At 41.9% G+C, this 26,329-nt stretch overlaps 1 protein-coding gene across 1 annotated transcript in view; it reads right to left on the bottom strand.

Moving 5' to 3' along the window:
• Nucleotides 1-26,329, bottom strand: part of TRIM66 (tripartite motif containing 66) — a 115,917-nt gene that overhangs the window by 28,383 nt on the left and 61,205 nt on the right. Inside the window, 5 exon segments of the mRNA XM_078148552.1 lie at nucleotides 13,620-13,813; nucleotides 19,251-19,258; nucleotides 19,684-20,512; nucleotides 20,515-20,556; nucleotides 25,313-25,430. Coding sequence (XP_078004678.1) covers nucleotides 13,620-13,813; nucleotides 19,251-19,258; nucleotides 19,684-20,512; nucleotides 20,515-20,556; nucleotides 25,313-25,430 — 1,191 coding nt within the window.

Below are 26,329 nucleotides of genomic sequence, written 5' to 3' on the forward strand. Positions count from 1 at the left end.
ATTATTCTTGTTTTTTCAGAAGAGACCTGTGCAAACAGTTGGGCAACTGCAAGTTTCCAGGATAAATTTTTTTTAAAGCCTAAGATAATCCTACACACACACAAAGTCTTCAAAATTCCAAGGGAAAACAAACCTTTATTTTGAAATTACACTTTGAAGTTTGCAAAGAAATCAAATTTGCTTTGTTGTACAGAAAGAGCTATTAAGGAACATTTCAAAGGACAGAGATAACGAGTGAAAAAATTTACTCTGATTCCTGTGCCTTCCAAAAGGTATGACAAGAGCAGCGGTTAAACAGAGATACCCTCATTCTCAACTCTCTTGGCTCTCCTTTCTCTCTTGTCTCATCCTTTATTTCTACCCTGGGTCTCTGGGTCTCTCTACTCTCCTTTTGTTTTTATTTTTTATTTTTTTGAATTTTCCTATTCCATGTTATTCCCTTACTATGAAACTAAAGTGCTTTAAATTTTTAATTAATTTATTAAGTAGAGTTTTATGTCTCCTGCTTTAAGAGTGGCTAGATGGGAAAACTCCATCACATTAATTTTTGTTTTACCTGTATGTGATCTCTGATTTGTGTGTGAGTGGCTCTTAAGAGGAACAAAAGGTTAATTTTCATAGTTGCCACATCCCTACCAGCTATTTATAAACTACAGATGAGAACTATTAATATATTCAAATAGGTCACTGTGTGACATTACTAAAGCCACTTTCTGTCTCTGGGCCTCAGTTTCCATAAAATGAAGGGCTTGAACTGAATGATCTCCAATATACTTTTCAGCTCTTAATCCTATGATTCTATGAATCCAGCATTATTAGCTTCTCACGATGTTGATTCATTGGAAAGAACATTGGATCCAGAGTCAGAAGAAGATCTAGAATCCAATGCCAGCTAGCTCTGGCATATCTTTACCTGTGTGACCTTAGGTGAGTCTCTTCACTCTCCTGAGCTTCAGTTTCCTCATGTTGGACTGGATGACCTCTGACATCCCTTTCAGCTCTAAACTGATGATTCGTGCCTATGTTAGCCTAGACTCTTTCACTTACACCTCTCTTCTGTGGATCCCAAGGAACCTACATCGTGGTCCTAATTATCTCCACAGAAGCAGGGCATCATGGTGCAATGGAAAATACTGGCCTAGAAATCCAGAGCGCTGGACACTAGTCCTGGCTCTGCCACTCACTTGAGGGGCCATCATTTCTCTGGGACACATTTCCTCACCTCTAACTCGACAGAATTCACCAGATGGTCTCTAAGATTCTATCCTCCTCTGGTTTTGATTCCCACGAGTTCAAGGAGTTTAATATTCTTCCAATTTTTTTAAATGGAAAACTGAGATAGAGTGATTATACATCATCTACAGGGTAGCTCTGACCCATAGAGCAGCCTTGCAAAATATGTACATTTATAACAAATGAATTATGACCCTATCTTTTTGTTGTTAATTACACAGTTACTGTTCTAAGGAAAAATGATTAAGGACAAAATAAACAAATTATATGTGCATATAAACCGAGTTTAACTTAATCACAGCGATTTCTGGAGAATAAGATATTCCACATAAGTGATTTTCCAGATAGCTAAAATGTGCTCCTTTTGGTGCTGAAACTTATGAAAAAAAATTAACCATTTTTGATAGAAACCTTTCCTGTCTTTTTAAACAGAGACAAAGCATTATTTAATCTTTTCTTAATGATTCAGCGCCAACATTATGACTGGGCTATAATATAGGGGTGCCCTCGGGGATTGGTAGGGTACTGAGATGCTTGCCCAGATATTAAATAGCCCCAAATAAGTTCTCTTTTTAGTTGGTGATTCTGCTGTCTTTCTCTTCTTGTCAACTGTTTTTCACACTATTCTAGCAGCTTTAGTCACTACCACCCCAAATCATTTTCTTGTGATAATCTATTGAGATCTGAGAGTTGCCAAGGAAAACCAGATAACTAACCCCTTCAACCAGTAAGCTTGGTTTTTTGTCCACCATTCTAAGATATCAGGTTTTGATTAGGGCATGAAGGTTGGCATGATGACTCTTGAAGAAGGTAAAAATGCACTAGGACTTTGGGGCAGCTATTTTCTTTGATGCTTAGAAGCTTTTTTTGTTTATTTCTGTGTTCTGAAGTGTTGAAGTTGCCAAAACTTTGACTGTTGAATAAAAGTTACCATCATCACACCTATTTGGGGAAAAAGAACAGCTGACATGGAAATTGAATGTGGGAAATACTCAGAGGTCCTACATTAATACTAGGCTACTCTTGAATGAAGGAAATGCAAGATGAGCCAAGAGAGCTGATTAAGCTAGCAAAGTTCAACCACTGGATCACTGGTAGTTCTCAGTTTTTTCACCAAGAATCACCATCTGAAGGATTGTTTTGAGAAAGAAATATTGATATGAAATTTATACTGGCTCAAAAAAACTGAATAAATCTCTTTTTCTAGCTGGCTTTCTTTCACTATTTCTGATGTTGTCTCTTGTGTTAACAAAGGGAGGGGCTGTCCTTGAATGTGCCAAATGGATGATGTTAAATGCAAGAGTCAAAAGGTAGAAGAAAAGACAGGATTCAGAAGATACAGAGGCTATCAGCAAACTGGTCACCAGATGACAAAATTTTCACAGTAATACATAGAGATAATCTTCTATAGCATGAAGGGTGGATGCAGCCTGATCAGACTGACAGCCTACTAAAGACTACTCACTCAGTGAATTCGTATACCTTTAATTATAGTTTTCTGTTTATCTCACATTCTCCCCCTTGACTCTGGGCTCCACAAGGACATGTCTTATTTAAAATCTGTGTCTCCTCCAGTTTCTAACACAGTGCTCTGCACAGGGCAGGCATTTAATATGTATGGAATTGAAATTAATTAAATTGAATGGATTAGACTGAAGAACACACACAACCATATATAACCATGAATGTAAAAAATATGAGCCATCATCTCAGGCCTTGGGGCAGAGGGAAGAAAACGGGAGTAAAAAAGTAAAAGATGACAGGAATTAGTAGATTAAAAAAACACCTAAAAGTGAGAAGTCAGAGAAAGTGGAGACTTCTTTGGGAGCATGGAACAATATATGTGTAGCCCAAGCTTGGCCAGGAATTGGGCAAACAACCTGAAGGCAACTGTTTACTTAGCTAGGAGGGCTTGATTTTGAGTTGAAAATAAAAATAGTGGGTAAAACCTGGAAGACAGACTTCTCAGAGTTATAAGATTGGGCTAGGAAGGGGCTGTACTCTAGTTACTAGACAAAGGGAGCTACAAAGAAGGCTTGCTCCTATACTGAATCATAGCATCATATAATCATATAACAGAATGGGGAGTGACCTCACCCTGTCTTACCCTAGGAAACTCATAGTATCTCTATAGTTAGCATCTTTATAAAGTTTATGACTGGTAAAACCACATCCATTCTAGTCCTTTTTCAAATCAAGACAATTGTCCTGAGAGGGTTACTGTTGGTACTTTGCCACTATTAAGAAGTCCAAGAGATAGAGGGGAAATTTATAATGTCTGAGAGAAGAAAATGGCAGAAGAAATGTCAATGAAGGCAGGCAATCTAGGGATTCATCCCCAGCCCTTTCCTCCTCTGACATTCTTTCTATTTCCATCATTATCACTTTCGACGCCCTCTTTTCTCTGTATGCAGAGAACTGTGCCTTAAACAGAAGTGAAGTGCCCACACTGATACAGAGGTGGTAGAGAAGAGATTCAATGCTGATTGTTTGGTTCCAAAACCAGCACCACACATTTCTTTTTCACATAAACCATTGTCTTTCCATGGCTTCCATATCCTATACTTGTAAAGTTGATGTTTTTAAATGCAAGTGTAGGACTTTACATTTGTCTTTGTAAAATTTCATTTTGTTAATATGTGGCCCATTACTCTAGCCTACCAAAATATATTTTTTTTATCTTGGGTCTTTTATCCAGTGTGTTAGCTATCCCTCCCAACTTTGTATCATCTTAAAATCTGATGAGCATGTCTTCCTCGAGTTCACTGACAGAAAGATTAAATAGAACACAGCCAAGCACAGATCCTGGGGTATTCATTTGAGACTTCCCTTCAGTGCTAGCCTTCTTGCTGCTCCTCACATATGACCCTCCAGCTCTTATCCTAATGCCTTCACGCCTATTGTCCCCTCTATCTTCCCTCTTAGTCACAGAATCTCTTACTTCCTTCAAGACTTAGCTCGTGAGTCAACTTCTTTGACATGAAGACTTCCCTTCTGTCACCTGCTTAGGCTCTCCCTCCCAAAACTACTCTGTATTTATATCGTACTCATTCTGTGTATGCTTACAGATATACGCATTGTCTCCTCCAACAGAAAGCAAGCTCCTTGAAGGCAGGACCTGCTCCATGATTGCCTTTGTATCCCCAGCAGCTAGTACATTACCAGGCACTTAGTGAAAGACTGACTCACACTAGGCCTTACTTCTTTCATAATGAACCTTCTTGAAAGGAAGCATGGTAGAGTAAAATAAGCAATGGACGCAGTGCCAGAAGACTTGGGTTTGAATCCCGGCTCTGCCACATACTAGCTGTGTGTAACTTTGAGCAAATCAATTTACTTTTCTGGGAGTCAATTTCCCCACCTATAAGACAGGAATAACAAAACCCATGTTTGTCCACTGAAGTCATACTTCACTCATGGTTGCAGAAGGTCTGAAGTTATTTTAAGAAAATGGAAGTTTCATTGGCCCTGAAGTCAGGAGGACCTGAGTTCAAATCCAGCCTCAGACAAAACACTTGACATAAGCTTACTAGCTGTATGACCCTAGGCAAGTCACTTAACCCCAATTGCCTAAAAAGAAAAAAAACTGCAAAAAGAAAGAAAATGGAAGTTCACCAAGTCCTACCAAACTTCAAATACAAGGCAGTAATAGACTGTGTGTCTGTCAGCCTAGCTGATTTCAGAGAGGGCTGGCCACCACTGGCAAATTCTTTGGGTCAGAGTAATTCATGAAACCATTTGTTAACATATGAAGGGGTCAAAATCGGCATTGAAGAAGGGAGTCTCCATACAGATGAAATTATAGAGCTTTTGAAATATTGAACTAATACTTACCTTTTCCCCCCTCAAACTGTTATGAGAGTCAAAGGAAGTAACATATGCAAAGTTTATTGTTGTTCAGTCATTTCAGTCTCATATCCAACCCTTCATGAACCCATTTGGGGTTTTCTTGGCAGAGATACTGGAGTGGTTTGCCATTTCCTTCTCCAGATCAATTTACAAATGAGGAAACTGAAGCAAACAGGGTTAAGTGACTTGCCCAGAGTCACACAGCTATCTTCACAGCTAGTAAGTATCTGAGGCCAGATCTGAACTCAAGAAGATAAGTCTTCCTGACTTCAAGCATGATGCTCTAGCCACTGCACCACCTGGCTGCCACATAATCGATAGAATTGTGTATTGCTACGCCAAAAGACAACAAAACAGCAAACTGAGATACCACCTTCTTCAGTGAGATGCAGCTGCCTGCTCACAGGCTATCCAACTAGCTTCCAAGCACAGAGGGATCATGTATCTGCTAAAGGTCTGGCTGTCTTACAGTGCACAAAGTAAGAAAGTCTTCTCCCAAGTTTGCTTAATGTTCCAAATCTTGAACTTCACCCATTTCTCTTGGAGACATAATTCCTAAAATTATATTTCCATTCATTTTTTTATTCCTTTAGTTACAAGTAGGTTCTTGAAAAATGTGGTTCTATTGGATTTATCTCAGGAGGGGATAAATCAGGTGAAGGTGGTTAGAGGAAAGAAAAAGAAAAGAAGTCATTAAGATACCTTTCCATTTCACTGGGAGCTTATTTCTGATCATTTTGTAGTAACTTTGGAGGCACATAACCGTGACCTTTTGCCCAAATCCTTGGATACAAAAAAGAAAGTCTGTTGTCTGGGAGTAACACCAAATACTACACCTCAACATCTTCTACCCTGATCCAGGAAGAAAGTTCTTCCTGGGATAGGATTGGTTCAGACCCCTATGAATTCACTTATGAAAAATACCTGCTTCTTTTCTCTCATTAGCCACTGACTCTTTTCCCTTGGCAGTTCAGCTGTTGTTAATAAAGCAGAAGCCTTCAAAGAACAGATCTGGTTTGACAAAAGTCTGGACTACTTTTACAGGACAGTTACTGAGCATCAGAGAGCATTAATGTTCTCTGGGCAGATGGTGGTGCCAGTTGTTGGTATATGACTTTTAGCCTTTGGCATTTTAATGTGCCATTCAACAGAAGTAAATGTATTTCTGTCATTTAGACTGCAATCACTGCTCTCCAGTTTTCCATGTGAATGCCAGGGATATGCTGAGAATCTTCCTTTATCTTACAACGATAGCAAATTTACAACCAGGCAACAACGATCAAGAAAGTTTTCCACTATTAAAGCTTTAACACCCTGAAGAGGGAGCATTCCAGGGAGAGCTGTGTATGAAATGAAGGAGTTCAGAGGCCCAGCTCTCAGACCTGCTCCTACCAACATCTCACCAATTAAGGGGAAGTAGCCAAGTCTGCCTGGTGAGATCAAAAACCACAGGGCTTCAGCTTTTAAAAAACAAAAACAGAAAAACAAACTTCCCAAGTACAAGCTGGGGAAAGGGGTAGAGAGCAATTCATCTGAAAAAATATTTAGAGACCATTTCATTTTTTTTATCTTTGTCTTCCTAATCCCTATGGCAAGTGCCTACAACATAGTGAGCTGAAATAAAACAATAAAATTAAAAATAAAAATAAAATTCAAAGAGATCTTAGAGATTATCTAATTTAGCCTCTCATATTACAGACAGGGAAACTGTGCTCAGAAATACAAAAGGACTTACCAAAGGTCACACAAGTCAATGTTAGAACCTGGTGTAGGACCCAAATCCCCTAACTCCAGGTCCAGCTCTCTTTCTACCACACTGGTGGGTGAGAATTCTACCTCTAAATCATAAAGGTTGGTTTAATGAATTGGAAATGTCTCATGATGATGTAATGAAACAACACCAGTTTGCTGAGACATCCCCCCAAAGCTGCTTGTCTTACAATACTGTCACAGCGGCCACCAGACAGACTCTGGCCCCCCAGATTAGAAGGCAATAGAGATGTCCCTAGTTCTAGGGTTGCAGATCAGGGGAGGGAACAGGTTTTTAGGATTACTTTGGCCCAGGGGTAAAACTATGCACAAGCTCTGGAAAAGAACTAAGTGAGAATTTGAGCCCCTGAGGGAAACAGGAGGCCGCAGCAAGAAAGTCCACAACCTCACTGCGGCTAACATTACAGGGGCAGGGGAATGGGTGTTCTCCTCCTCTCCAATTGTCCTGTGCAGCTCGACACCAGCCACAGAGCTCTTACTTTGTGCTGAGAAGAGCAAAACATCTGCTAAGCTTTATTTAAAGCAGTTGCTGCCAGGAGGAAGGGGCTAGATGTGATCTTTAAGATCCCTAATGACCTGAAATGCATAATATGACATTAAATAATAGAGCTATGGACTGGCCCTATGATTCCACCTATAGAAGGGATTCCTCAATGATAAAGTTCCTTCTGCAAGTGCAAGTTGGCACCTTCTCTGCCACTTAGAAAGTATCCTACAGCATCGAAAAGTGTAATGGCCTGCCCAAGGTCATAGAGCCAATAGATAGGAGAGGCAGGATTTGAACCCATGTCTTCCTGGCTTCAAGGTCAGTTCTTTATCCTTTTATCCACTACACCAGGAGAAGGAGAGGGGAAGGGAAAAGGCTGCTGATAATACAGACTAACTGAAGACTAGTTAATTGGAGCTCAGACTTGGTGATCAATGTAGACTGTGCAATGAAATGGTTGCAATTGTTTAATACATTGTTACAGGCTATAAAAGTTTATCACCTACCAAATACCAAGTTAGACACAACCTGGTGGCTAGAATTACATATTAGAAGCTCGCTGTCATGGATTGACCTGATAAGTCTTCATGCTACAAATAGAGACATCAAATATCCTGAAGAACTCAGCCAATTATTGTACCAGAACTGGACTGTGTCACAGACCAAACTACTGCCCACAATCTCTGAAACATAACATTGATCCATTAAAAAACCTCAGGAACAACATTTTTAACAGATGTCACCATTCCAACCCTTATGAGACCAAGAGCTCTCAAGGTTATCCAGAGCCCTACCTACCTGGGGAAAGCTAAATTATTTAAGAACAGGCTAAGGTATATATTACACTAGTCCTGTCTGCTACTGGGGGTCATACTGTGAGTGCTTTCAGTGTGCCTACAGAGGATGAGCTTATATGCTAACACTTTTATTCAGATATATAAAGCTGTTATTTTATCCGCCTGAGCAATAGTCTGAGGAACATTAACCATGAAGGATAATAACAAGATAGCATCTTGTCCCAGGGCCATTTTATACCTGAATCCTTATCAACAAAAATGAGAAAAACAACATGATGAGAAGAACAAGATGATAATAATAAATGACATTTGCACAGTGCTTTATCTTTACCAAGTACTTTCTATATATGTCAGTCAGTCAATCAAGAAGCATTTATTAAGTATCTATTATGTTCCAGGCACTAGAAGGACAGAAGTCAGTTCCTGCTCTCAAGGACCTCACAGTCTAATAGGAGAGATGACATGATAAAAATTATATACAAGATATGTACAGACTAAATTGGAGATAATCAGTAGATGGAAGGGACTAGCATTAAGGGAGATCAGGAAAGACTTTTCATAGAAGGCAGGCTTTTAGCTGGAATTTGAAGAAAGCTAGGGAAGCCAGAAGGTTGAGATGAGGAGGGAGAGGATTCCAGGCATGGAGGACAGGCAGAAAAAATGTCCAGAGTCTGGAGAGGGAGGGTTTTGTGTCAGGAACAGCAAGGAAGCCACTGCTACTTTATCTCAGAATAAAAGGCACGGAGGGGAGTAAGGTGTAAGAGACTGGAAAGGTGAGGGAGAATAGGTTGTGGAGGTCTTTGAATATCCAAAAGAGGATTTTATTGGATCCTAGAGGTGATAGAGAGCCACTAGAGTTTACTGAATGTGGGGTTGAGAGGGTCAGACATACACTTTAAGAAGATTAACTTGACAGCTGAATGGAGGATGGACTGGAATTTGGGGGGAGCCTTGAGGCAAGGAGCCCAACCAAAAGGCCACTGTAGTAGTCTAAGCATGCAGTGATGAGGATTCGCACCAGAGTGGTGGCAATCTCAGGGGAGAAAAAAGATGCATGCATGAGAGATATTAGAAAGGTAAAATTGACAGGACTTGACAACAAATACGGGGGTGACAGAGTGAACAGAGAAAGTAACATAGGTTACAAGCCTCATTGATTAGGAGGATAGTGGTACCTTTGGCAGTAATAGGGAAGTTCAGACGAGGAGTAGTTTGGGGAAAAGACAATAAGTTTAATTTGGGACATAGTGAGTTTTAAGATGTCTACAGGACATCCAGTCTGAGATGTCTAATAGGCAGTTGGAGATGCAAGGGTAGAGGTTAGGAGAGAGGTTAGAGATAGATAAGTACATTTGAGAATAATCAGCAAAGAGATGATAATCGAATCCATAGGAGCTGGTGGTATCACCAAGTGAATTCATATAGAGAGAGAAGAGAAGAGAGTCTAGGGCAGAGCCCCAGGGGAGACCATTCTTTAGAGGGCATGACCTGGATGAAAATCCAGGACAGGAGAAGGGGAGGAGGAAAAACAGATAGAGTAGTGTTACAAAAACCTAGAGAGAAAAGACTATCAAGAAGAAAAAGGTGATCAGCAGTGTCAAAAGCTGCAAGCAGAGAAGTCAAGAAGGATGAGGATTGAAAAAAGGCCATTAGATTTGGCAACTAAGAAATCATTGGTAACTTTGGAGAGAGCAGTTTCCATTGAATGATGAGGTCAGAAGCCAGACTATAGAGAGCTAAGAAGAGAGTGAGAGGAAAGGAAGTGGAGGCATCAATCACAGGTGGCCTTAGCCACAAAAAGGAGGTAAGACACGAGACAATAGCTAACGTGGACAGATGGATGAAGTGAGAATTTTTTTTGAGAATGGGAGAGACATGGGCAAGTCTATAGGTAATAGGGTAGCAGCTAGCAGACGTTGAATATAAATAAGAATGGAGATGACAGAGGGGGCCATCTGCTGGAGAAGATGGGGTGGAATGGAATCACTCGTGCATGCAGGGGTCTGCCTTGGCAAGGAGAAGGGCCACCTCTCCATGTAAGGAATAGTGGTAGAAGGCATCTGAGTGATATGAGATGAGGAGGACAGGAGGAGAAGGAGCCCCTCTGCAAATGGCTTCATTTGTTTCTGTGAAAAATGTTACTTCATCTGACCCTCCCCATAATCCAGCGAGATCAGTAGTAGATGTATCTCCACTAACACTTCACATGGAAAGAAATTGAGCAATAGAGAGCTGAAGTGCCTTACTCAAGGTTAGACGACTAGTAAGAGCAAGGGCCCAGCCTCAAACCTTGGCTCCTTAACTCTTCGTTGGTGCTTTCTCCACCAGCCACACTGAACTTCCAGGACATCAGGCTGTCAGCCAGTGACAATGTTCACTCTAGCTCATGATCTTCATGCTCATGGAGATGCCAGTCTCATCATCCCTGTATCAAGATCCTGGTAGGCTGGTATGTCATGGCAACAAGGGCACCCTGGTGGTACTCGTGCAGTGAAAACCATTATCATCAGCAATAACTGGCATTCGCATCATACTTTAGCAGTTCACAAAAAATGCTCTAGACATGATTCATTGGAACTTCATTTACAATCCTAAGGCACATGTTCTGGTATTATTATCCTCATTTTAAAGATGAGGAAATTGAAGTTCCTAAAAGTTAAAGTGACTTGCCTACAAGCATACGACTCATAGGTATCTACCAGACCATCATGTTTTTGCTGGACCCTGGCATTACTCTAGTTTACCTGGAAGAGGCTCTATCTCCATCACTGGCATCGAGGGCCTGCTCCCTGGGAGCTCCCCACTCAGGAGCTAAGATTAATCCAAGGATGTATGCATGCATTCCTTACCCTCTTAGGGCTTGTAGTTTAAGACAGAAACACAGACACAGTGCCATAGGACATTAGAGCTAGAAAGGGATTTAAAGAGCCTAGAATCAAGGCTTTTACTGCTGCAAGGGGCCTTAGAGATCGTCTGCCTACTCCCTTCAATTTATGGGTACAGAATCCTAGGTCTGAAGAGGCAAAGTGAGCTGCCTACCATCACATAAATAAAAAGCCATAGGGCTGAAATTCAAACTCGGGTTTTCTCAATACAAACCCTGCTCCCTCTCACCCACTTTGATCCCTTCATTTGACAGAGGAGGAGAATCAGCCTCAATGACTTGAGGCTCAGATGATGGATCAAGAGCCAATAACTTGCCAAGGTTACATATTAGTGGCCAAGCTGTGATGAGAATCTATCTCCAGACTTCAGGTTACAGGCTATTTCTACTACAAAGAAGTAAAGGGATATCGGCCACACCCCAACCCAGCATGAGGACCCAACATAGAAGCTGGACACTGCACAGGAGGAACAATGCTGTCTAGAGCTCCTGGGACCAGAAGCTCTTTTTTGGCTCGCTGGGGTACATAACAGTACAGACATGAGTGAATATGCATTAAAATTATATTCGATTTGCATAGGACACACATAATTCTTCTGCAATCTGCCTAGTTAAAGTTCTATTTTTTACCTCCTTCCTTTTCAGCCTCCAGCTCCCTCTGTAAGCCAGATCCCTGCACCAGAACCCTGCCTGACAAGCCATGCTGGGGTGGGGGGGGTTGGAAGGATGGCAAGGGGGAAGGAAAGAAGAGGTGGGGCACAGTATTAGGAAAACTTAGGAGGGGGTGAAAGATCCCTAAGAGGCCACAGTGTGCAGAGCTCTGGACGACTGCTAGGGTTGAACCACATCTGAGCAACAGAACAAGCCAAACTCCCAGAATACCAGGCCACTGGATAATACTTCTAGGGGTTCCCGGGGTTTCTAAGGATAGTGCCAGCCTGCCTAATATGCTCTTAGATTGTATTCCATCACAGATACCTCCCAGAACATGGATTAGTTGATGAAGATTGGAGTGAGGCGGACAAAACTAAACCGGATAAGTAGGAAGAGATGGGTCAGACAAAGACAAAAGCATCAGACCAAAAGGCATTGGCCTTTGAGTTCATCAAAATGGAGCTAGGATCTATTGTTTAATATAATCTTGGAGTGAGGACACAGGTAAACTCAGTTACTTCTACTCACTAACCTGGCTCTTCCATTAGAGATTCTGATTCTAACATAGAATCAGATAAGATAGAATTTAGAATTGAACCAAAATCTTAGGGCTGGAAGAGCTCTCAGAGATCACTGACTCCCTCATTCTATAGCCTGAGAAACAGAAGCCCACAGAGGATCCTTCCTAAGATCATTCAGCAAGTTAATGCAGAGCATAGCCTAGCAGAGCATAGGATCATTGGAACTCCTGACCCTCAAAGCAGGACCCTTTCCACTACATCACAGCTGCCCTCAAAACAGTGGACAAATGTGATGGAGATAGGAGGAAGAGGCAGAACTAAGCTATACAAGAAAGAATACAGGCAAGGGAGAGAGAAAAGGTCATTAGACCAACGCTGACCTCTGATCACATCAGAAATCCCAGATTTGTGGATCTTCGAGAACCCTCAGAACTCAATGAGTTTAATCTCCTAATTTTGCAGACAGAACCTGGAGGCTCAGAAAGGTGAATTAATTTACCTGAGGCCACATAACTAGTAACTACTCACCATGAGGCACTTACCCAAAATGTAGACATAATCCTTAGGGGGAAAAAACCCATACATATGGTTTGCATTATTAATCCTATTCAGTAGGGAAAACATCAAAGGCATTAAAACTTTTAAGTATTTTTTCATATTTTGCCTTTATCTTCCTGATTATAATAGCATCATAAGACTTCAGAGTTGGAAGTCCCTTACAGATCATCTAGTCCATATCTCTCCTTTTTCAGATAAAGATCCTACGTAAATGCCCTACTTTTCTGTGGTATAGAAATGAACCCTGAGACCTTGAGGCCTCATTGTGAAAATACAACATCTGGCCCCTCCTACAAAGATGTAAAGGCTTTAGCTATATGTCCAGCAATGGAATATATATGCAATATATACAATGACCAGCTTGGCCAGATTCAGAGAGAGTCATCAGCAGAGGGCTGAGTACTAAGTGATGAATTTCTTTTTTTTTTCTTTTCAGCCAGTCTTGAAAACCTCTCTATGAAGGCATGGAGTGTTTATGATTTGCCTTGGAAGAAAGAATGTTTACACTGACAAAATTATGTATCCTACAAGTATCTTACAGATAGTAACCTGCTCCAAAGGGACAAAGAAGTGGCTTCCTTCCAGCTCTAATTACTCCTCTCTCTGATCAGAAAAGAAAGCCAGATGTTGGACATTCCTCACACTTCAGAAAAGTGGCAGTGTGAATGCTGACAAAAGGATGCCTAAACCCAGCATTAGACTCCATCATGCACTTTTTCAGAAGCCATAGGCCACTGGGGCGGGCCCTGCCTGTCCTCTATTGTAGTCCATCCCTGGTGACCCCATAAAATGCTTGATTCTTTTACTATGCCACCAGAGCCAGACTGTGGGTCATTTGGCTCCAGGGAAGCTGACTTCATCAGTACCTTTCTCACTGGATTAGGAGATGAGGGCTGCAAGGTGCTGTCCAGAGGGTGCACACTGGCAGGGGCATCTTCTGCTATGGCCTGGGTCAAAGAAGGGATGACAGTCTTGTCAAGAGGTGGAACTGGCTTTGGGCCTTCAGGTACACTGGGCTCCTCACAAGCCTGCAAGGGAAAAGACACGTGCTCAGACGTCACTAACAGAGTAAGCAACCATTCCCCACCACCCAGCGCACTCACCCCCCCCATGCCTCCACTGCCACCTCCACACTCTCACCCCATTTATGTTTGTTATTTCTACTTTTACATCTCTCCCATACATCACCTTTTCCCTCCTCATACAGCCTAGTTCAGACTGTCATCATCTGTTGCACTGAGTATTTGAAAGGCCTTCCAACTAGTCTCCCTAACTCAAGTCCATCACTTCTCCAATCTGTCTTCCACCCAGTGACCTGTAATTTTCCTAAAGCATAGATCTGATGATGACATCCCCTGCTCAGTAAACTCTAGTGGTTCCCCATTACCACCAGATCAATTATAAAGTACTCCATTGGGTATTTAAGGCTATTAATCACTGGACCCCTTTCTACCTTTCCATTCTCCTCACATTTTACTTTCTTCTATACACTCCAAGACCCATTGATGGAGACCTACTTGCTGTTCCTCACATACAACACTCTCTTTTCTCTGCCCTTGTCTTGATTTTATCTCTCCCTCATCACCTTGCCTCTTAGCATCATGGCTTTCTTCAAGAGGCAGCTTAAATGCCCCCTCTACAGGAGATTAGGCCTGTCCCAGTGCCCCAACTCACTTGGGCCTTCCTCTCTAGGGTTATCTTCCTTCTCCTCAGCATATATATTGTATGTATCTTTTTACTTACATGTTGCTCTTCCTGCCCCCCTTAGAATGGAGGGTCAGGGGTCATTTGTGGCTTGGCTTCCTTTGTATCTCCAGTGCCTGGCCCACAGTAAGGGCTTAGCAAATGACTGATTTTTGGACAAGTTCTTCTAAAACACAAAGGGGAGATCTAAGGAACTATCCTTTTTTACCATCATAAAGTATAAATCATATTTAGAGTTAGAAATTTAGAGTTAGAAGAGATGTTAGAAGCCATTTAGCCCAATATCTCTATTTTACAGATAAGAAAACTGGGCTCTTGCCTCTACACCCTACAGCCTCCTGGGGTAGAACTACATGGAGGGAAACCTTCAAAGGAACATGTGATATTTGCCTTCTTAGCAATAACAGCAGACCCAGTGTTGACTGGTATTCAGTTTATAATTCACTATGATCCCTTCCTGCCCTTGGGTAAGAACTCTCTCTCTCCTCCCAAAATGATTATAAATTTGGGTCAGTTTCATTTATCTGTTAAAACATTGATATAAGGTCTTAAGTGTTTTCTTTAAAACGGGATATATCTATTGGACTTGGATAGAAAATGCAGATGAAAACTGTGTAGCCCTGAAGGTGATATTGTAAGGGAGTACAATGGTGTTGTGATTGTGGCAGGGGAAATAAAGGTAGTACAGGAAGATGGGAACTAGTGAAAAGAAGGAAGCAAAGTGGCTCTTTTCCCAAAGAGAGAGCAAAACATAGTAGGACTGATTGATAATAGTATGGAGAGTTCAAGATGGCAGGTTTGGCATGATGAGGTAGAGCTATAGTGATCTGTAGAGTCAAATCAAAAACCATTTAATCAGTACCTACTAGTGCCAGGCACTGTGCTAATCACTCAGGATACAAATAAAAAGACAGTACCTGCCCTCAAGGAGCTTACAATCTAATTGAGGAAGACAAGACACAAAAGGAAGCTGAGAAAGGTAGGAGGGGCTGCCAGAGGAGACTAGATTTTTTTATGGAGTTGAAATCAAGTGGAGCAGCTGGTGGGAAATAAAGAATTGCCTGGAAAATTCCAAGACCTCTACAACGGAAGGTTTGGGGAAGAGGTTTTTGCTTTGCCCTCCAGCTCTCCAAACAGATGGGAGAAGCAACTCCTTTCTGAGGAGAGGCAACCTCCTGCAGAGGTGCTGAGGATCAGAGCTGCTGAGGATCAGAGCTGAAGCATTCTCCATGATGATGAGGTCCATAATATCACTTAGAGTTTTAAGACTGTCTCAAGAGAGTTAAGAGTAAAAGCCAGGCTTAGATTTGTTGATGAAATCAATGACTAGTCAGGAGGTTATCAATGAATCTTTGCAATTAGTGGTAGCATATTTGTTCTTGCCCAACAAAGTGGGAGCAAGTGATCTCATTCCTGACCTTTATCTTAAAAGGTACAGTCTCCAAGCAGAATGGGCTGCCTCCAGGGAAGGTGAGCTTCCTTGATAGTGATGGTCGTTCATTAAAAACTACATGACTGTTTATTGGGGATGTTGTAGAAGAGGTGAGGAATGACTTGCTTTGGGTGACAGTGTTGTATAAATTACTTGAGAGAAGCTGTAATTTTGGCATGGTTTCATTTAGGGACAGTATGGCTGTCACTAATTTACATTTGCTTCTAACACTGGACTGACTTGGACCCTCAGACAAAACCAGATTGATCTCGTTCCTCCATCTTAGTTCTCTGTCATTTGAGTACTGAGTTTCACACCACATACACTATTTCATTACTCTCTTTTGTGGTTTTCCATTCTATGGCTTTTAAGAATGAATATCATTCCAAGGAAATATGCAAAAGTTGTAGGGCTTCAAGAACCCACTTTAATAACTATTAGCTATGTTTCAGAGGCTACTAGCATGCGGAATCAGAGTTTTAAGAATTATTCAAGTTTACAATAAAATGGCATCATTCACACAGAAGCATCAAGAATGGTGTAGTTGAAAATGTAATTGGAGAAGGGCATGTACTTGGCATGCCTGAAATGTTTCTTTGTGTGGAAAGAATAGGGAGAATGCTCCCAAGAAAGACTAATAAGGTGGAGAGATTGGACCATGCATAGACATTCTGTAACTGGTTCTGATTAGTTAACAACACGTTTGGGTGGAACCTTTTTCAACTGGCTACACAGCCAGAACTGGAAGCATCTTCAAAAAGGCCAGAGTCAGTTTTGGCTACCTCTTTTGGCCTCATATGGTAACTCTTTTACTCACAGTATCCAAGAAAAGACCAAGCTACGTAAGAGGAAAGAGCTTAGGACTTTCTCACTATCAGCCTACCTGGCCTTGAGAAACACGCCTCAATCTTCCTTTGTCCTTTTCCACTGCAGGTGAAAGGAGTGGAGTCTCCAGCTTCGGGAGTTTCAAAAGGTTGAAAGAATAAGTCACAGGAATCATGGGAATGGGAGTGGGAAACTGAATTCTGCAGTCTGAGCAGCACTGATGCTCTGTGGAGCAAGTAGTGACTTTTGAGAGTGATCTTCTAGACCCACAGATGGAGATACAAGGACTCATCTGGCAGTTGTGCCACATCTGGAGATGAAACTGGTGGGACCAGTGCCATATAGGAATCGAGCGAAAGTTTTAGTCTATTCCCCTCACACCCTGAGGCTACATGGGAAGAGAATATGACTTCCCTCAAGGTGTTGGTAGGGGAAATGTTTATACTTTGTTCTTGCTGTAACTTTTAAGCAAATATCTCTTTGTAAAAGCTAATTGATGTTAAGTAGTTAAGTGGAACAGGGGTCCTAATGGCTTGCCCCTAACAAAGGGGAGAATAGTTGATGGTTCAAGCATAGGACAAGATGTCACATGCATAAACTCCTCAGGGTAGCCTAGTGCTCTGAGGGGGAGGTGTAGTCTACCAAGCTCCAGAAGATAAGCCAGAGCATTCTTGCTACAAAAATGAAAAACAACACCAAGGACAGAAACTATGGCTCCAGAACAGCCTAATATTAAAATTCTCAGAAAATCAGCAAAGACCTTCAGAGAGACCTGGCAGCTAAAGAGATTGTTACTGATTTCTCTACAGTGTGGCATAGGCTTTCTGAAGTTGGAAGAACAGCAAGAAAACCAGTAGAAAAACAGCTGCTACCATTGCTATGAAGCAAAAATTTGCTTGCCATGAACAAACAGTACAAAGACTAGCTCTAAAGCTTGGAAAGTTTTTACTGAAGAAGCTCACTTTTTCATTTGACACAATTGAATGACTTCCCAAGGTCATTCAGCTAATGTGAAACAGAGCTGGAACTTGAATTTGAACACTGAGCTTAGATCTTTGTAAGTAGTAGCTATTTAATAAATATTTATTAGATTGAAATAAAAGGCCTTAAACTTTTTGGAAGTTACAGCCCCCAATACCTAGACTAATCTATTTGGGCAGTTTAGTGGACTCCTTTGGCCCAGAAAGGCTCAAATATGAGAGGCATATTTTCATATGGATGAGAGAAAGAAAAATGATAAACATGAGCCTAGAAAGCACAGACTAGATAGGATGAGTCATTTGGGATACAAACCTAGAAAGAGGGATGATAAAGAAACGTATAATCACATAATAGGAAAGGACTTTGGAGTTCCTAGAGTCTAACCCCCTTATTTTATAGATAATGAAAGTGAAGACCCAGCCACACAATGAGTTAGTAGTACAACCAGCCCTAGGAGCCAGGGCTTGGGACTACCAGCCCAGCTTCCATTCCACCATATCCACTCACAGCTAGGATCATAGGCCCATGGGACTTGAGAGTTCATCTAGTTTCTCATTCTATACATAACAAAACTAAAGCCCATAGGGTAAAAGTGACATAGCTAAGGTCTCATAAGTAGTAAATGGCCAAACTTTGAAAATCAGCTTCTCTTTTTCCACTCTATCATTTTTCTGCCTCTCAATACCTAGTCAGCTTCACAGTTTGTCATCAAGCCAGCCTTGTCCAGTCAATGAGGTACATGTTAATTCTCTGAAATCCTGAGTTGTTTGCTAGAGATTCTAGTGCTCCCTGGGAAGAGCTTACATAATATAACAGAACCCTCTAGGCTCCTGATAAACATTATCTGGAACGTCAATTTTCCCAAGTACTGCAGACAAGGAAAGAGTCAAATTCCTAATAGCTGCCTCACCACCCACAAAGAGAAGTGTTACTATGAAGGCTAGCCAAGCTCTGGAATCTACTCATGATTGAGAGAAACTAACCCTGGTAGCTGAAGACTCAGGCAAGCTTTAGCAATAGTGCTCAGAGCAAAAGCCCTGGAAAGCTGTTCTCCCTAAAAGAGAGAAAGCTGGGTCCTGAACTACTAGGACCACAGATTTAGAGCAAAAAAGGATTCTAGAGATGAATTGTCTCATTTCCCAGATGAGAAAACTGCCACCACATGTCCTCTACTTCCTCTTTCCTGAAATTGTCTCCAATTCCCCAAATCAAGTTCCTCCCCTTATTCAAATTTCCCCTACAAGACATCCTCTTACAGGGAACTTTCTCTGATGAAATAAGACCTAAAATAATGATTCCCATTCTAAAATAACCATTTACACTCTCTTTTTCAGGGAGTCTTAAAGTAACTTCAAAGATTTAATAGATAAATAATAGGTTAAGAAACAGTATGTCACTCATAACTCCATGTTACTTAGGACAAGGATCACAGAACCACAGAACCATAAAATTGCCATTGCAGGTGAGTAGAAAAGCAGTGAGTGGGGAGAAGAGGGGGTTTGAGAAATGTGTCCTTGCTCTCATATATCCCTTGCTTAAAATTCTCTTATCACACAGGGTTTTCTGGTTCTAAAGCTGGCTCTTTCACCAAGGGTTGATGCCTTCCCTAATCAAAAAGCTCTTAACTCTCAGAGAAGATCCTTTCTAGCTCTAGAGCTAAGATCCCCTAGCTTTTCCAAGTGAGCAGTTTAGGATGACTTGAAGTGCTCCACATAGTTCTAGCTTTATAGTTTTACCAAGTACTTTCCCATCCCTCATCTCCTTTGATCCTCACAACATCCTTCGGAAGGAAACAGAGCCACGTTTGTCCCTGTATTGTAGAGGAGGAGACTGAGGCTCATGGAAGGACCAAGTTATCTGCTGCTGCTGGCCATAAGTGGGCTATAGGCAGAGCTTACCTCGAGTCCACACCTGGTACCTGCTAGTCTGGCCAGGACAGCCTGTGGACTCACCTGGGAGACTTCTTCTTGAACTGGCTGAAGTGGGGCGGCTGCCTCACTATGTAGTTTATCTGGCCCACGATGGTCTGCTGCACATGTTGAGGAGACTTGGTCTGGCTGAGCTGTAAGCTGGGCTGTTGAGCCTGAAGAAGAAGCTCCAGGTCCTTCTGCATTTCCTCCAGCTCAAATTTATGGTGCATGATGTCCAGGCCAGGAGGCAGGACAGGCTCATGGGCACTCTCATGCTGACCCGTGCTCAGTGGAGGTGGTGGCAGCGGCGGCTGCTGCTGCTGCTGTGGGGGCAGTGGCTGTGGTGGCTGGGGTGGGGGCAGCTGCTGGTGTTGCTGAAAATGACTGAACTTTACCTTCTGGTGGTGACCAAACTGGACTTGGACAGAGGGGGCCTGCAGGGAACGCTGAGTGTGCTGGGCATGTGCTGGTGGTGCCCCAGCACAGGCAGGCCGAGGGCCCTGCTGCAGGGGCAGTGCATGGGAGAGCTTGCCTAGCCCCTGGGGGGTACTCTCTGGCTCTGTGTGCAGCTGGGGATCCAGCCAGGGCTGCATCAGCTTCACAGGAGGGGGGCTGCAGGCCTGATCTTTCTCACTGGGTGGTGCTGCCGGTGTGTACTGGGCAGACATGTGTGGTGGGGGCTGCATTTCAGGGGGCTGTCTAAAGCTCTGGGGATGGTGCGCACTAGGGTGCAGGGTCTGGCTTTTGTGTGCATGGAGGGCAGGGGGGCAGTGAGAACAGCAGACTGGTGTAGAACATGGGCCTGAAGCTTGGAACTTATGTGGCTGGCTGCTAAGAGGATCTTGCTGGGCAACTGGGGAGAGGTGACCATGATAAAAAGATGACCCTTGCATATTTCCATAGCTGAGGCATCTGGACGGGGCAGTGGTCCACTTTCCGTTGTTATACAGCCTGTAAAGTCAGAGTAATTAGCTTTTTGAAGGTTCTTTAAAGTTATTTTCTTGACCTCTTCCCACATGTTCCTCTAAACATGAAAATTCTAGTTACAGCAAATATGTGACCTGGTCCTTTTTAGATGGTCCCAATCAGAAGTGATCTTTCCCTCATCCAAGCTCACATAGAACTTTGTACCTCCCGTACCCTTCTCACAGACTCATAGATTCACAGAATGCCAGAGCTGGAGGGGACCTTGGAACACAGAGCATCAAAGCAGGAAGAGGTCATAGAACACAGAATGCTCAGGCTGGGAGAGCTTAGTATGTTAAACCTAGAAGGGTCCTTAGACAGCAGTAGTCCCTTCTCATCATTTTAAATATGGAAAAATAGAAACCCAGATATGGGATCAAATTTGTCTAAGTCACAGCAAGTTGAATAATATTCAGTTGTGTTTTATATAACAAGACTAAATAATTCCTGTTTCTTTTTTGTCTTTGTACCTCCTCTGGTGCCTAGTATGGTGCTCTGCACCCAGCAGATACTTAAATGTCTGCTGAAGTGAAAGATAAAGAATAGGACACACAGAGAAATACTCTTACACGTTTTGCAAAGTGTTGACTCAGATCAACCTCATCAATCTCCCTTTACACTGAAACCCTTCCCTTCTTCCTAACCCCTTCCACCCTTTCTCTAGTGAGTGCAGCCCAATGCTTAAACTGAAAAATAGTCTATTTTGATAGCATTTGGAGTCAGTACCCTGGGCAGAAGGAAGGTAGGTAAGGGCTAGAAAAGCAACCCCAAAACCAAAACAAAGAGTAGAAATTGCACTTATAGAGAGTTTGATGACTCAACAATAACTTACAATCTTAAAGAGTGGCCTTGGAAGGGCCACACAGCTAGGATGTGGCACAAGCAGGACCTGAGTCCAGGTTTCTGACTCTGAAGCTGGTTCACCATCCATACTGCCATGTGGATTCTCATGAGGTTCATAAAGGTAATTTTACAGATGAGGAAACTAAGGGCTCAGACAGGTTAAATGACTTGCCCATGGTCAAGCAGAGGCAAAATTTGAACCCTAGTCTTCCTGATTCTAAGTCCAGCACTCCACTGAATATGTTTAACATTTGAGGTAAAATGGAGGACACATTATTTTTCCCATGGAACTGATCTTTAGACTAAGATGTGTGTATTTGCATATACATATATGCAGATAAGTATTGATTTGAAAATAGGCAGAAAAGCCTTTCCTAGCTGTGATCTGTTTGCTAGGGATTCCCTAGCCAATGTGTTACTGGGTCAGTATAAAGTGCAACTGTTGGTTTGTTTTCATAACTTTTAAGAAAACTTTTCAAATGGGTATTTTGCCTTTCAGTGGAACTAGTTTTAGATTTGGTAGTCAAAAGACCTGGGCTCACATCCTAGCTCTTCCAGCTTGTGGTCCTGGTCTAGCAGGGCCTAGAAACTTCTCTGAGCTTTAGATTCCTTTTCTGGAAAATGGAAATACTACAACTTACACTAGCCACCTCATTGAAGTGGTGGTTCCACACCAAAATGAAATAATATTCATTCAAAGTTTTATAAATCTCATGTAGAGGTGTTGATCTTTTACTACCCCTACCCCAGATAGCTCATGATGTAACCACAACATATTAAACTATGTATAAACATTCAGCCATATCCAGTAATATTTGGATGAGGTTTGGGCACTTCTCTGATTGAATCAAGGAATAACACCGGCCAAGCAAATAAGCCAAGACTCTGGGGGCTTTAAAGAGTCAAGCCCTGGACAAATTTCAATAGCCGAAATGTGAAAGAAATTGACAACTGAAAACTTCTTATGGAAGAAAGTCTTGAAGTAGAGAATGAAGGAATTTGTCTCTTCTCCCCAACCCTGTGGCCTTTGAGGGGCAGCGAGCCAACCTGAGGAATTCAGCTAAGCAATGTGCCCGGTGGAGACACTATACCCAAGAAGAATTGTGTAAGTAAAGACTGCAGGAAAAGACAAAGAAATTCTAAATTTCAGGACCTGTGAGTTTCCTCTGCCACGCCTACATCCTATGCATATGCCTCGTATTTACTACTGTAAAGTTCGATCCTCTTCTTCTCATGGACGCTGTGGGTTTGTGGGAGAATGTGGCACAGGCTTACAAGGGCAAGGTTTATCCCTTCTATTGTCATTCCATGTCATCATAGTCCTCGGCTTTTCTACAAGCCTATTTTGTCCACTGGGATGTCAATGAGAAGCACACTGGCATGTGCTCATGTGACTAGCACCTGCAGGGTAAAACCCTACAACTTAGGGCTAGTCTTATATCCTGGGAGGGGGGGAACTCATTAGTGGAAATTTGGAGAGTAGCCCAAAGAAAGTCACACTTAAGGTGCTAGCTAGATTAATGTAATCTTTAATATTAAAACTATCAATAGGGGGATGGCTTTGGTAACTTTGTCTTTAATTTTTTTTTTCTTTGAGGTGACTGAAAAGACAAAGATCAAAAGAATATCACAAGGAAAACTGGTATGGTACAAGCCAGGAAAATTTATCTGACAGCTGCTTTTGAAGTAGCTCAACCCCCAAAGTGCTGCTTGAAAGGCCCAAAGTTGCCAATTTGAAATCTGCTTTAGGAAAGTATGGGGTTTATTTGCTTGCTTTATAAGATGATCTTCAGTTTGGATAAAATTAGAACTGTATAGATTAACACATTTTACAGCCAGCTTGGTATCAGATTCTCAAGAATAAAACAAGTCATTTGAATCTGTGCATATGGGATGAGACAAGTTCAGAAAAGGTTTTTTGTTAACCTAAGCTTTAAGTTCAGTCTGCACATCGGTCATGGGAGCATATGAGAGATAAATCCATAATTCCATAATCATAGGTCATCTTAGATCCTAGTCTGACCTGCTACACCACGTAGGAATTCCCTCTACAACACTTCTTACCAGCCTCTGCTTAAATGCCTCCAGAAAAAGGATGCTTTCTACTTTCTAGGCAGCTCATTTCATTGGTTAGGAAGCTCTTCCTCTATGGAATAGAAATCTGCCTCCTTGTAACTCCCACTTATTGTTCTGGGTTCCTCCATCTAGGTGAATTACTCAGAGGAAATCTAACTCTTCTTGATGAGAGAGTCCTTCAAGTTATGTGGGCAATGGTCATGTCCTCCACAAGTCTTCTCTTGTCCTTTAATTGAACGAAGAGCCTCAACAGCACCAATTCTTCAATGAGTGATGCTATCCAGAAGAGGAATAACTTAGAAGATAATGAGCTCCCTCTCACTGATGATCTCCAGGCAATGGCAGGATGGCTCCTTATTAAGGTGATTGGAGAAGGGATTCTTGCTCAGAAGCAGGTCAGACAAGATGCCCTCTGAGGTTCATGACAGCTCTTATTATACTACAAAGAACAATCACATACGCACATGCATGCACACCTGTGTACATAAGCACACATGCTTTCATACACACCGACACATTTATGCACACACATGCACATAGAGCAGGCATACCCATGAACACGCATGTGCACACGTACACATAGCTATGTGCAGTACCTGTGTACACAGGTACACACTCATACAGAGACACTTATATGCACATACATGTATTGCAACCAGCACATACATGAACATGCACGTGTGTCTATACACATGTCCACATGGGCATGCACACACAAATATGCTCTTAGGCTGTCACAGGATCATAGATTTAGAGTTCAAAGGTACGTAAGATCACCTTGTTCAACCCCTTCATTTTACAGATGTGAAAAATTAGAATCTGAAGAGATTAAAGAATTTGCCCAAGATGGCACAGGTAGAAAATGGCAGAGTAGGGACTCAAATACATGTACTCGACTCCAAATCCAGCCCTCCCTCCACTGCACCAAGCTGCCTTCTTAGAAGCCTCATAAGTTTAATTTTTCTTTGACAAACAGCCTATCATCTAAGCCAGAGTTCCAAGCAGAGGCACTACATCCTGAGCCAGTCAAATGTCAGATAAATTTTCCTAATTTGTGCCACCCGCATTCTCCCTCTTTTCACGGATGTCCCCACACACCCAAAGGGGAAAAAATTCAAAATAGGTTTTCCAAAATCATCATACCCCATAGCTTACCCAAGCAATCCATCACCCCAAATCTATCCTGGCATCTATAATAACAACAACAACAATTCAAAATCAAGTTCTTTAAAAAAAGAAAAAATAATAACCCAACCTAAAATATGTCCCATTGATTTCTCAATAAAGAAAAACATCAAGGTTTTAGTAAAAGTTTGAAAGCCTCTCCAAAATTTCATAAACACAAACCTATGATTCCATCTTAAAATTGCTGATAGATGATGGAAGAACTTTAAATCCTGGCAAGACCTTTCTGCCCATCTGCAAATAGTTGTGACTCTTTGCAAACAAGCTGTGTGTGTGTGTGTGTGTGTGTGTGTGTACAAAGAGAGGTTAGTCATTCATGGAGAAAACCAAGTGACTTTCTGGTCTCTACAGGGATTTTGAAACCAAAATGGTCCAGGGTGCCAAGAGAATATTCAGGCTCCAGTGGGTGCTTTGAATAATGAACCCATCAGCTTAAAAAGAGACTGCCTGACTGTTATTAATCATAGGTGTTTTAGAAGCCTCTTGACCTATAAGCCAAACCAAGGGTCTTTTTTTTTTTTATGAGCAATGACCCACCAATGATTTGATCAATTGTTAGAGGACAACAAGAGGAAAAAGTTCCCTAATGGGCCACAAAGCCATTCTTAACAACAAGACTGGTCTGCTTCTGACTAACCTAAGGTCGCCAGCTGTTTAGTCCAGAAGGAAGGCTCCCATGTAAACCTGATCTTCCAGGGCGGACCAGCATCTGTGTTACAACTCGTCTCCAGCAAACGCTGCATCTGAAACACAATCTGACAAGGAACCAGAGGGTCATTTTCATAGACTTCAAGGACACAAATGAAGGTCCTTAACTTCCATGAGAGTCCAGGGCCACCAGAGGAAGCTCATGCTTAAATGCAAGAGCAAAGTAAAATTATCAAACTCATAAGAGCGTTCTGGGGGAAAGGTAACCAGGAAGTGAAATGAATCTCCTTAGAGAAGAGCACATCAGAGAACTGTCAGATATGGTCCATATGTTGTTGTGGGGACTTTACTGTACTTCTTTGTTACAAGGGAGCATTCTCTGCAAGTTGGGGAGAGAGCAAGGGTATTAGGCAATCACAGCAGCGTAAAAAGTATCAATAAAGGCTTTAAAGAGAAAGAAAAATTAAGTAGGGTCTACACGTTAAGTTGGCCCAGAAAGGATAGCAAGTTTTCAGCGATAAAATTCTAAAGACACAAAGTGTGAAGAACAAATCCAAATGAAAAAGGAAAAGTCATCTAAAGAGTCTATATGCATCTATATCATCCAATTTAGATTTTGTTAAAAGCATGCACGGAAGATAGAAACAAGTGCAGGTACTAGTGGAGGATAAATATAAAAATATAGCACCTTTCTTAACAGTGTCAAGAATGCTAAAGCTGGACTGAGATTGGTGTGGAAAACTAAGGAAATAAGGTTTTTATTTTTGGCTGTTTGGAAAAGAGAAAGATGGGTGGGTCAGTGATAACAGAGAACAAAGTGGGAAAAAAGAGCTACTCAACTCTGTTTCTGTATTCTGTGCCAATGAAAATGAACTGGAAGGGATAGAACAAAAATAGCTAATAAGGAGTTGATACCAAGATAATCAGGGAGATAGTGAGATAGCACCTCCCTTAGTGAGTTTTCCTGGGGCTCTGAAAGAATATGCAAATGTGATGGTTAAGCCAC

The sequence above is a fragment of the Phascolarctos cinereus genome, unplaced genomic scaffold, assembly GCF_003287225.1.
Source record: "Phascolarctos cinereus isolate Bilbo 61053 unplaced genomic scaffold, phaCin_HiC Scaffold_9;HRSCAF=440, whole genome shotgun sequence".
NCBI lineage: Eukaryota > Metazoa > Chordata > Mammalia > Diprotodontia > Phascolarctidae > Phascolarctos > Phascolarctos cinereus.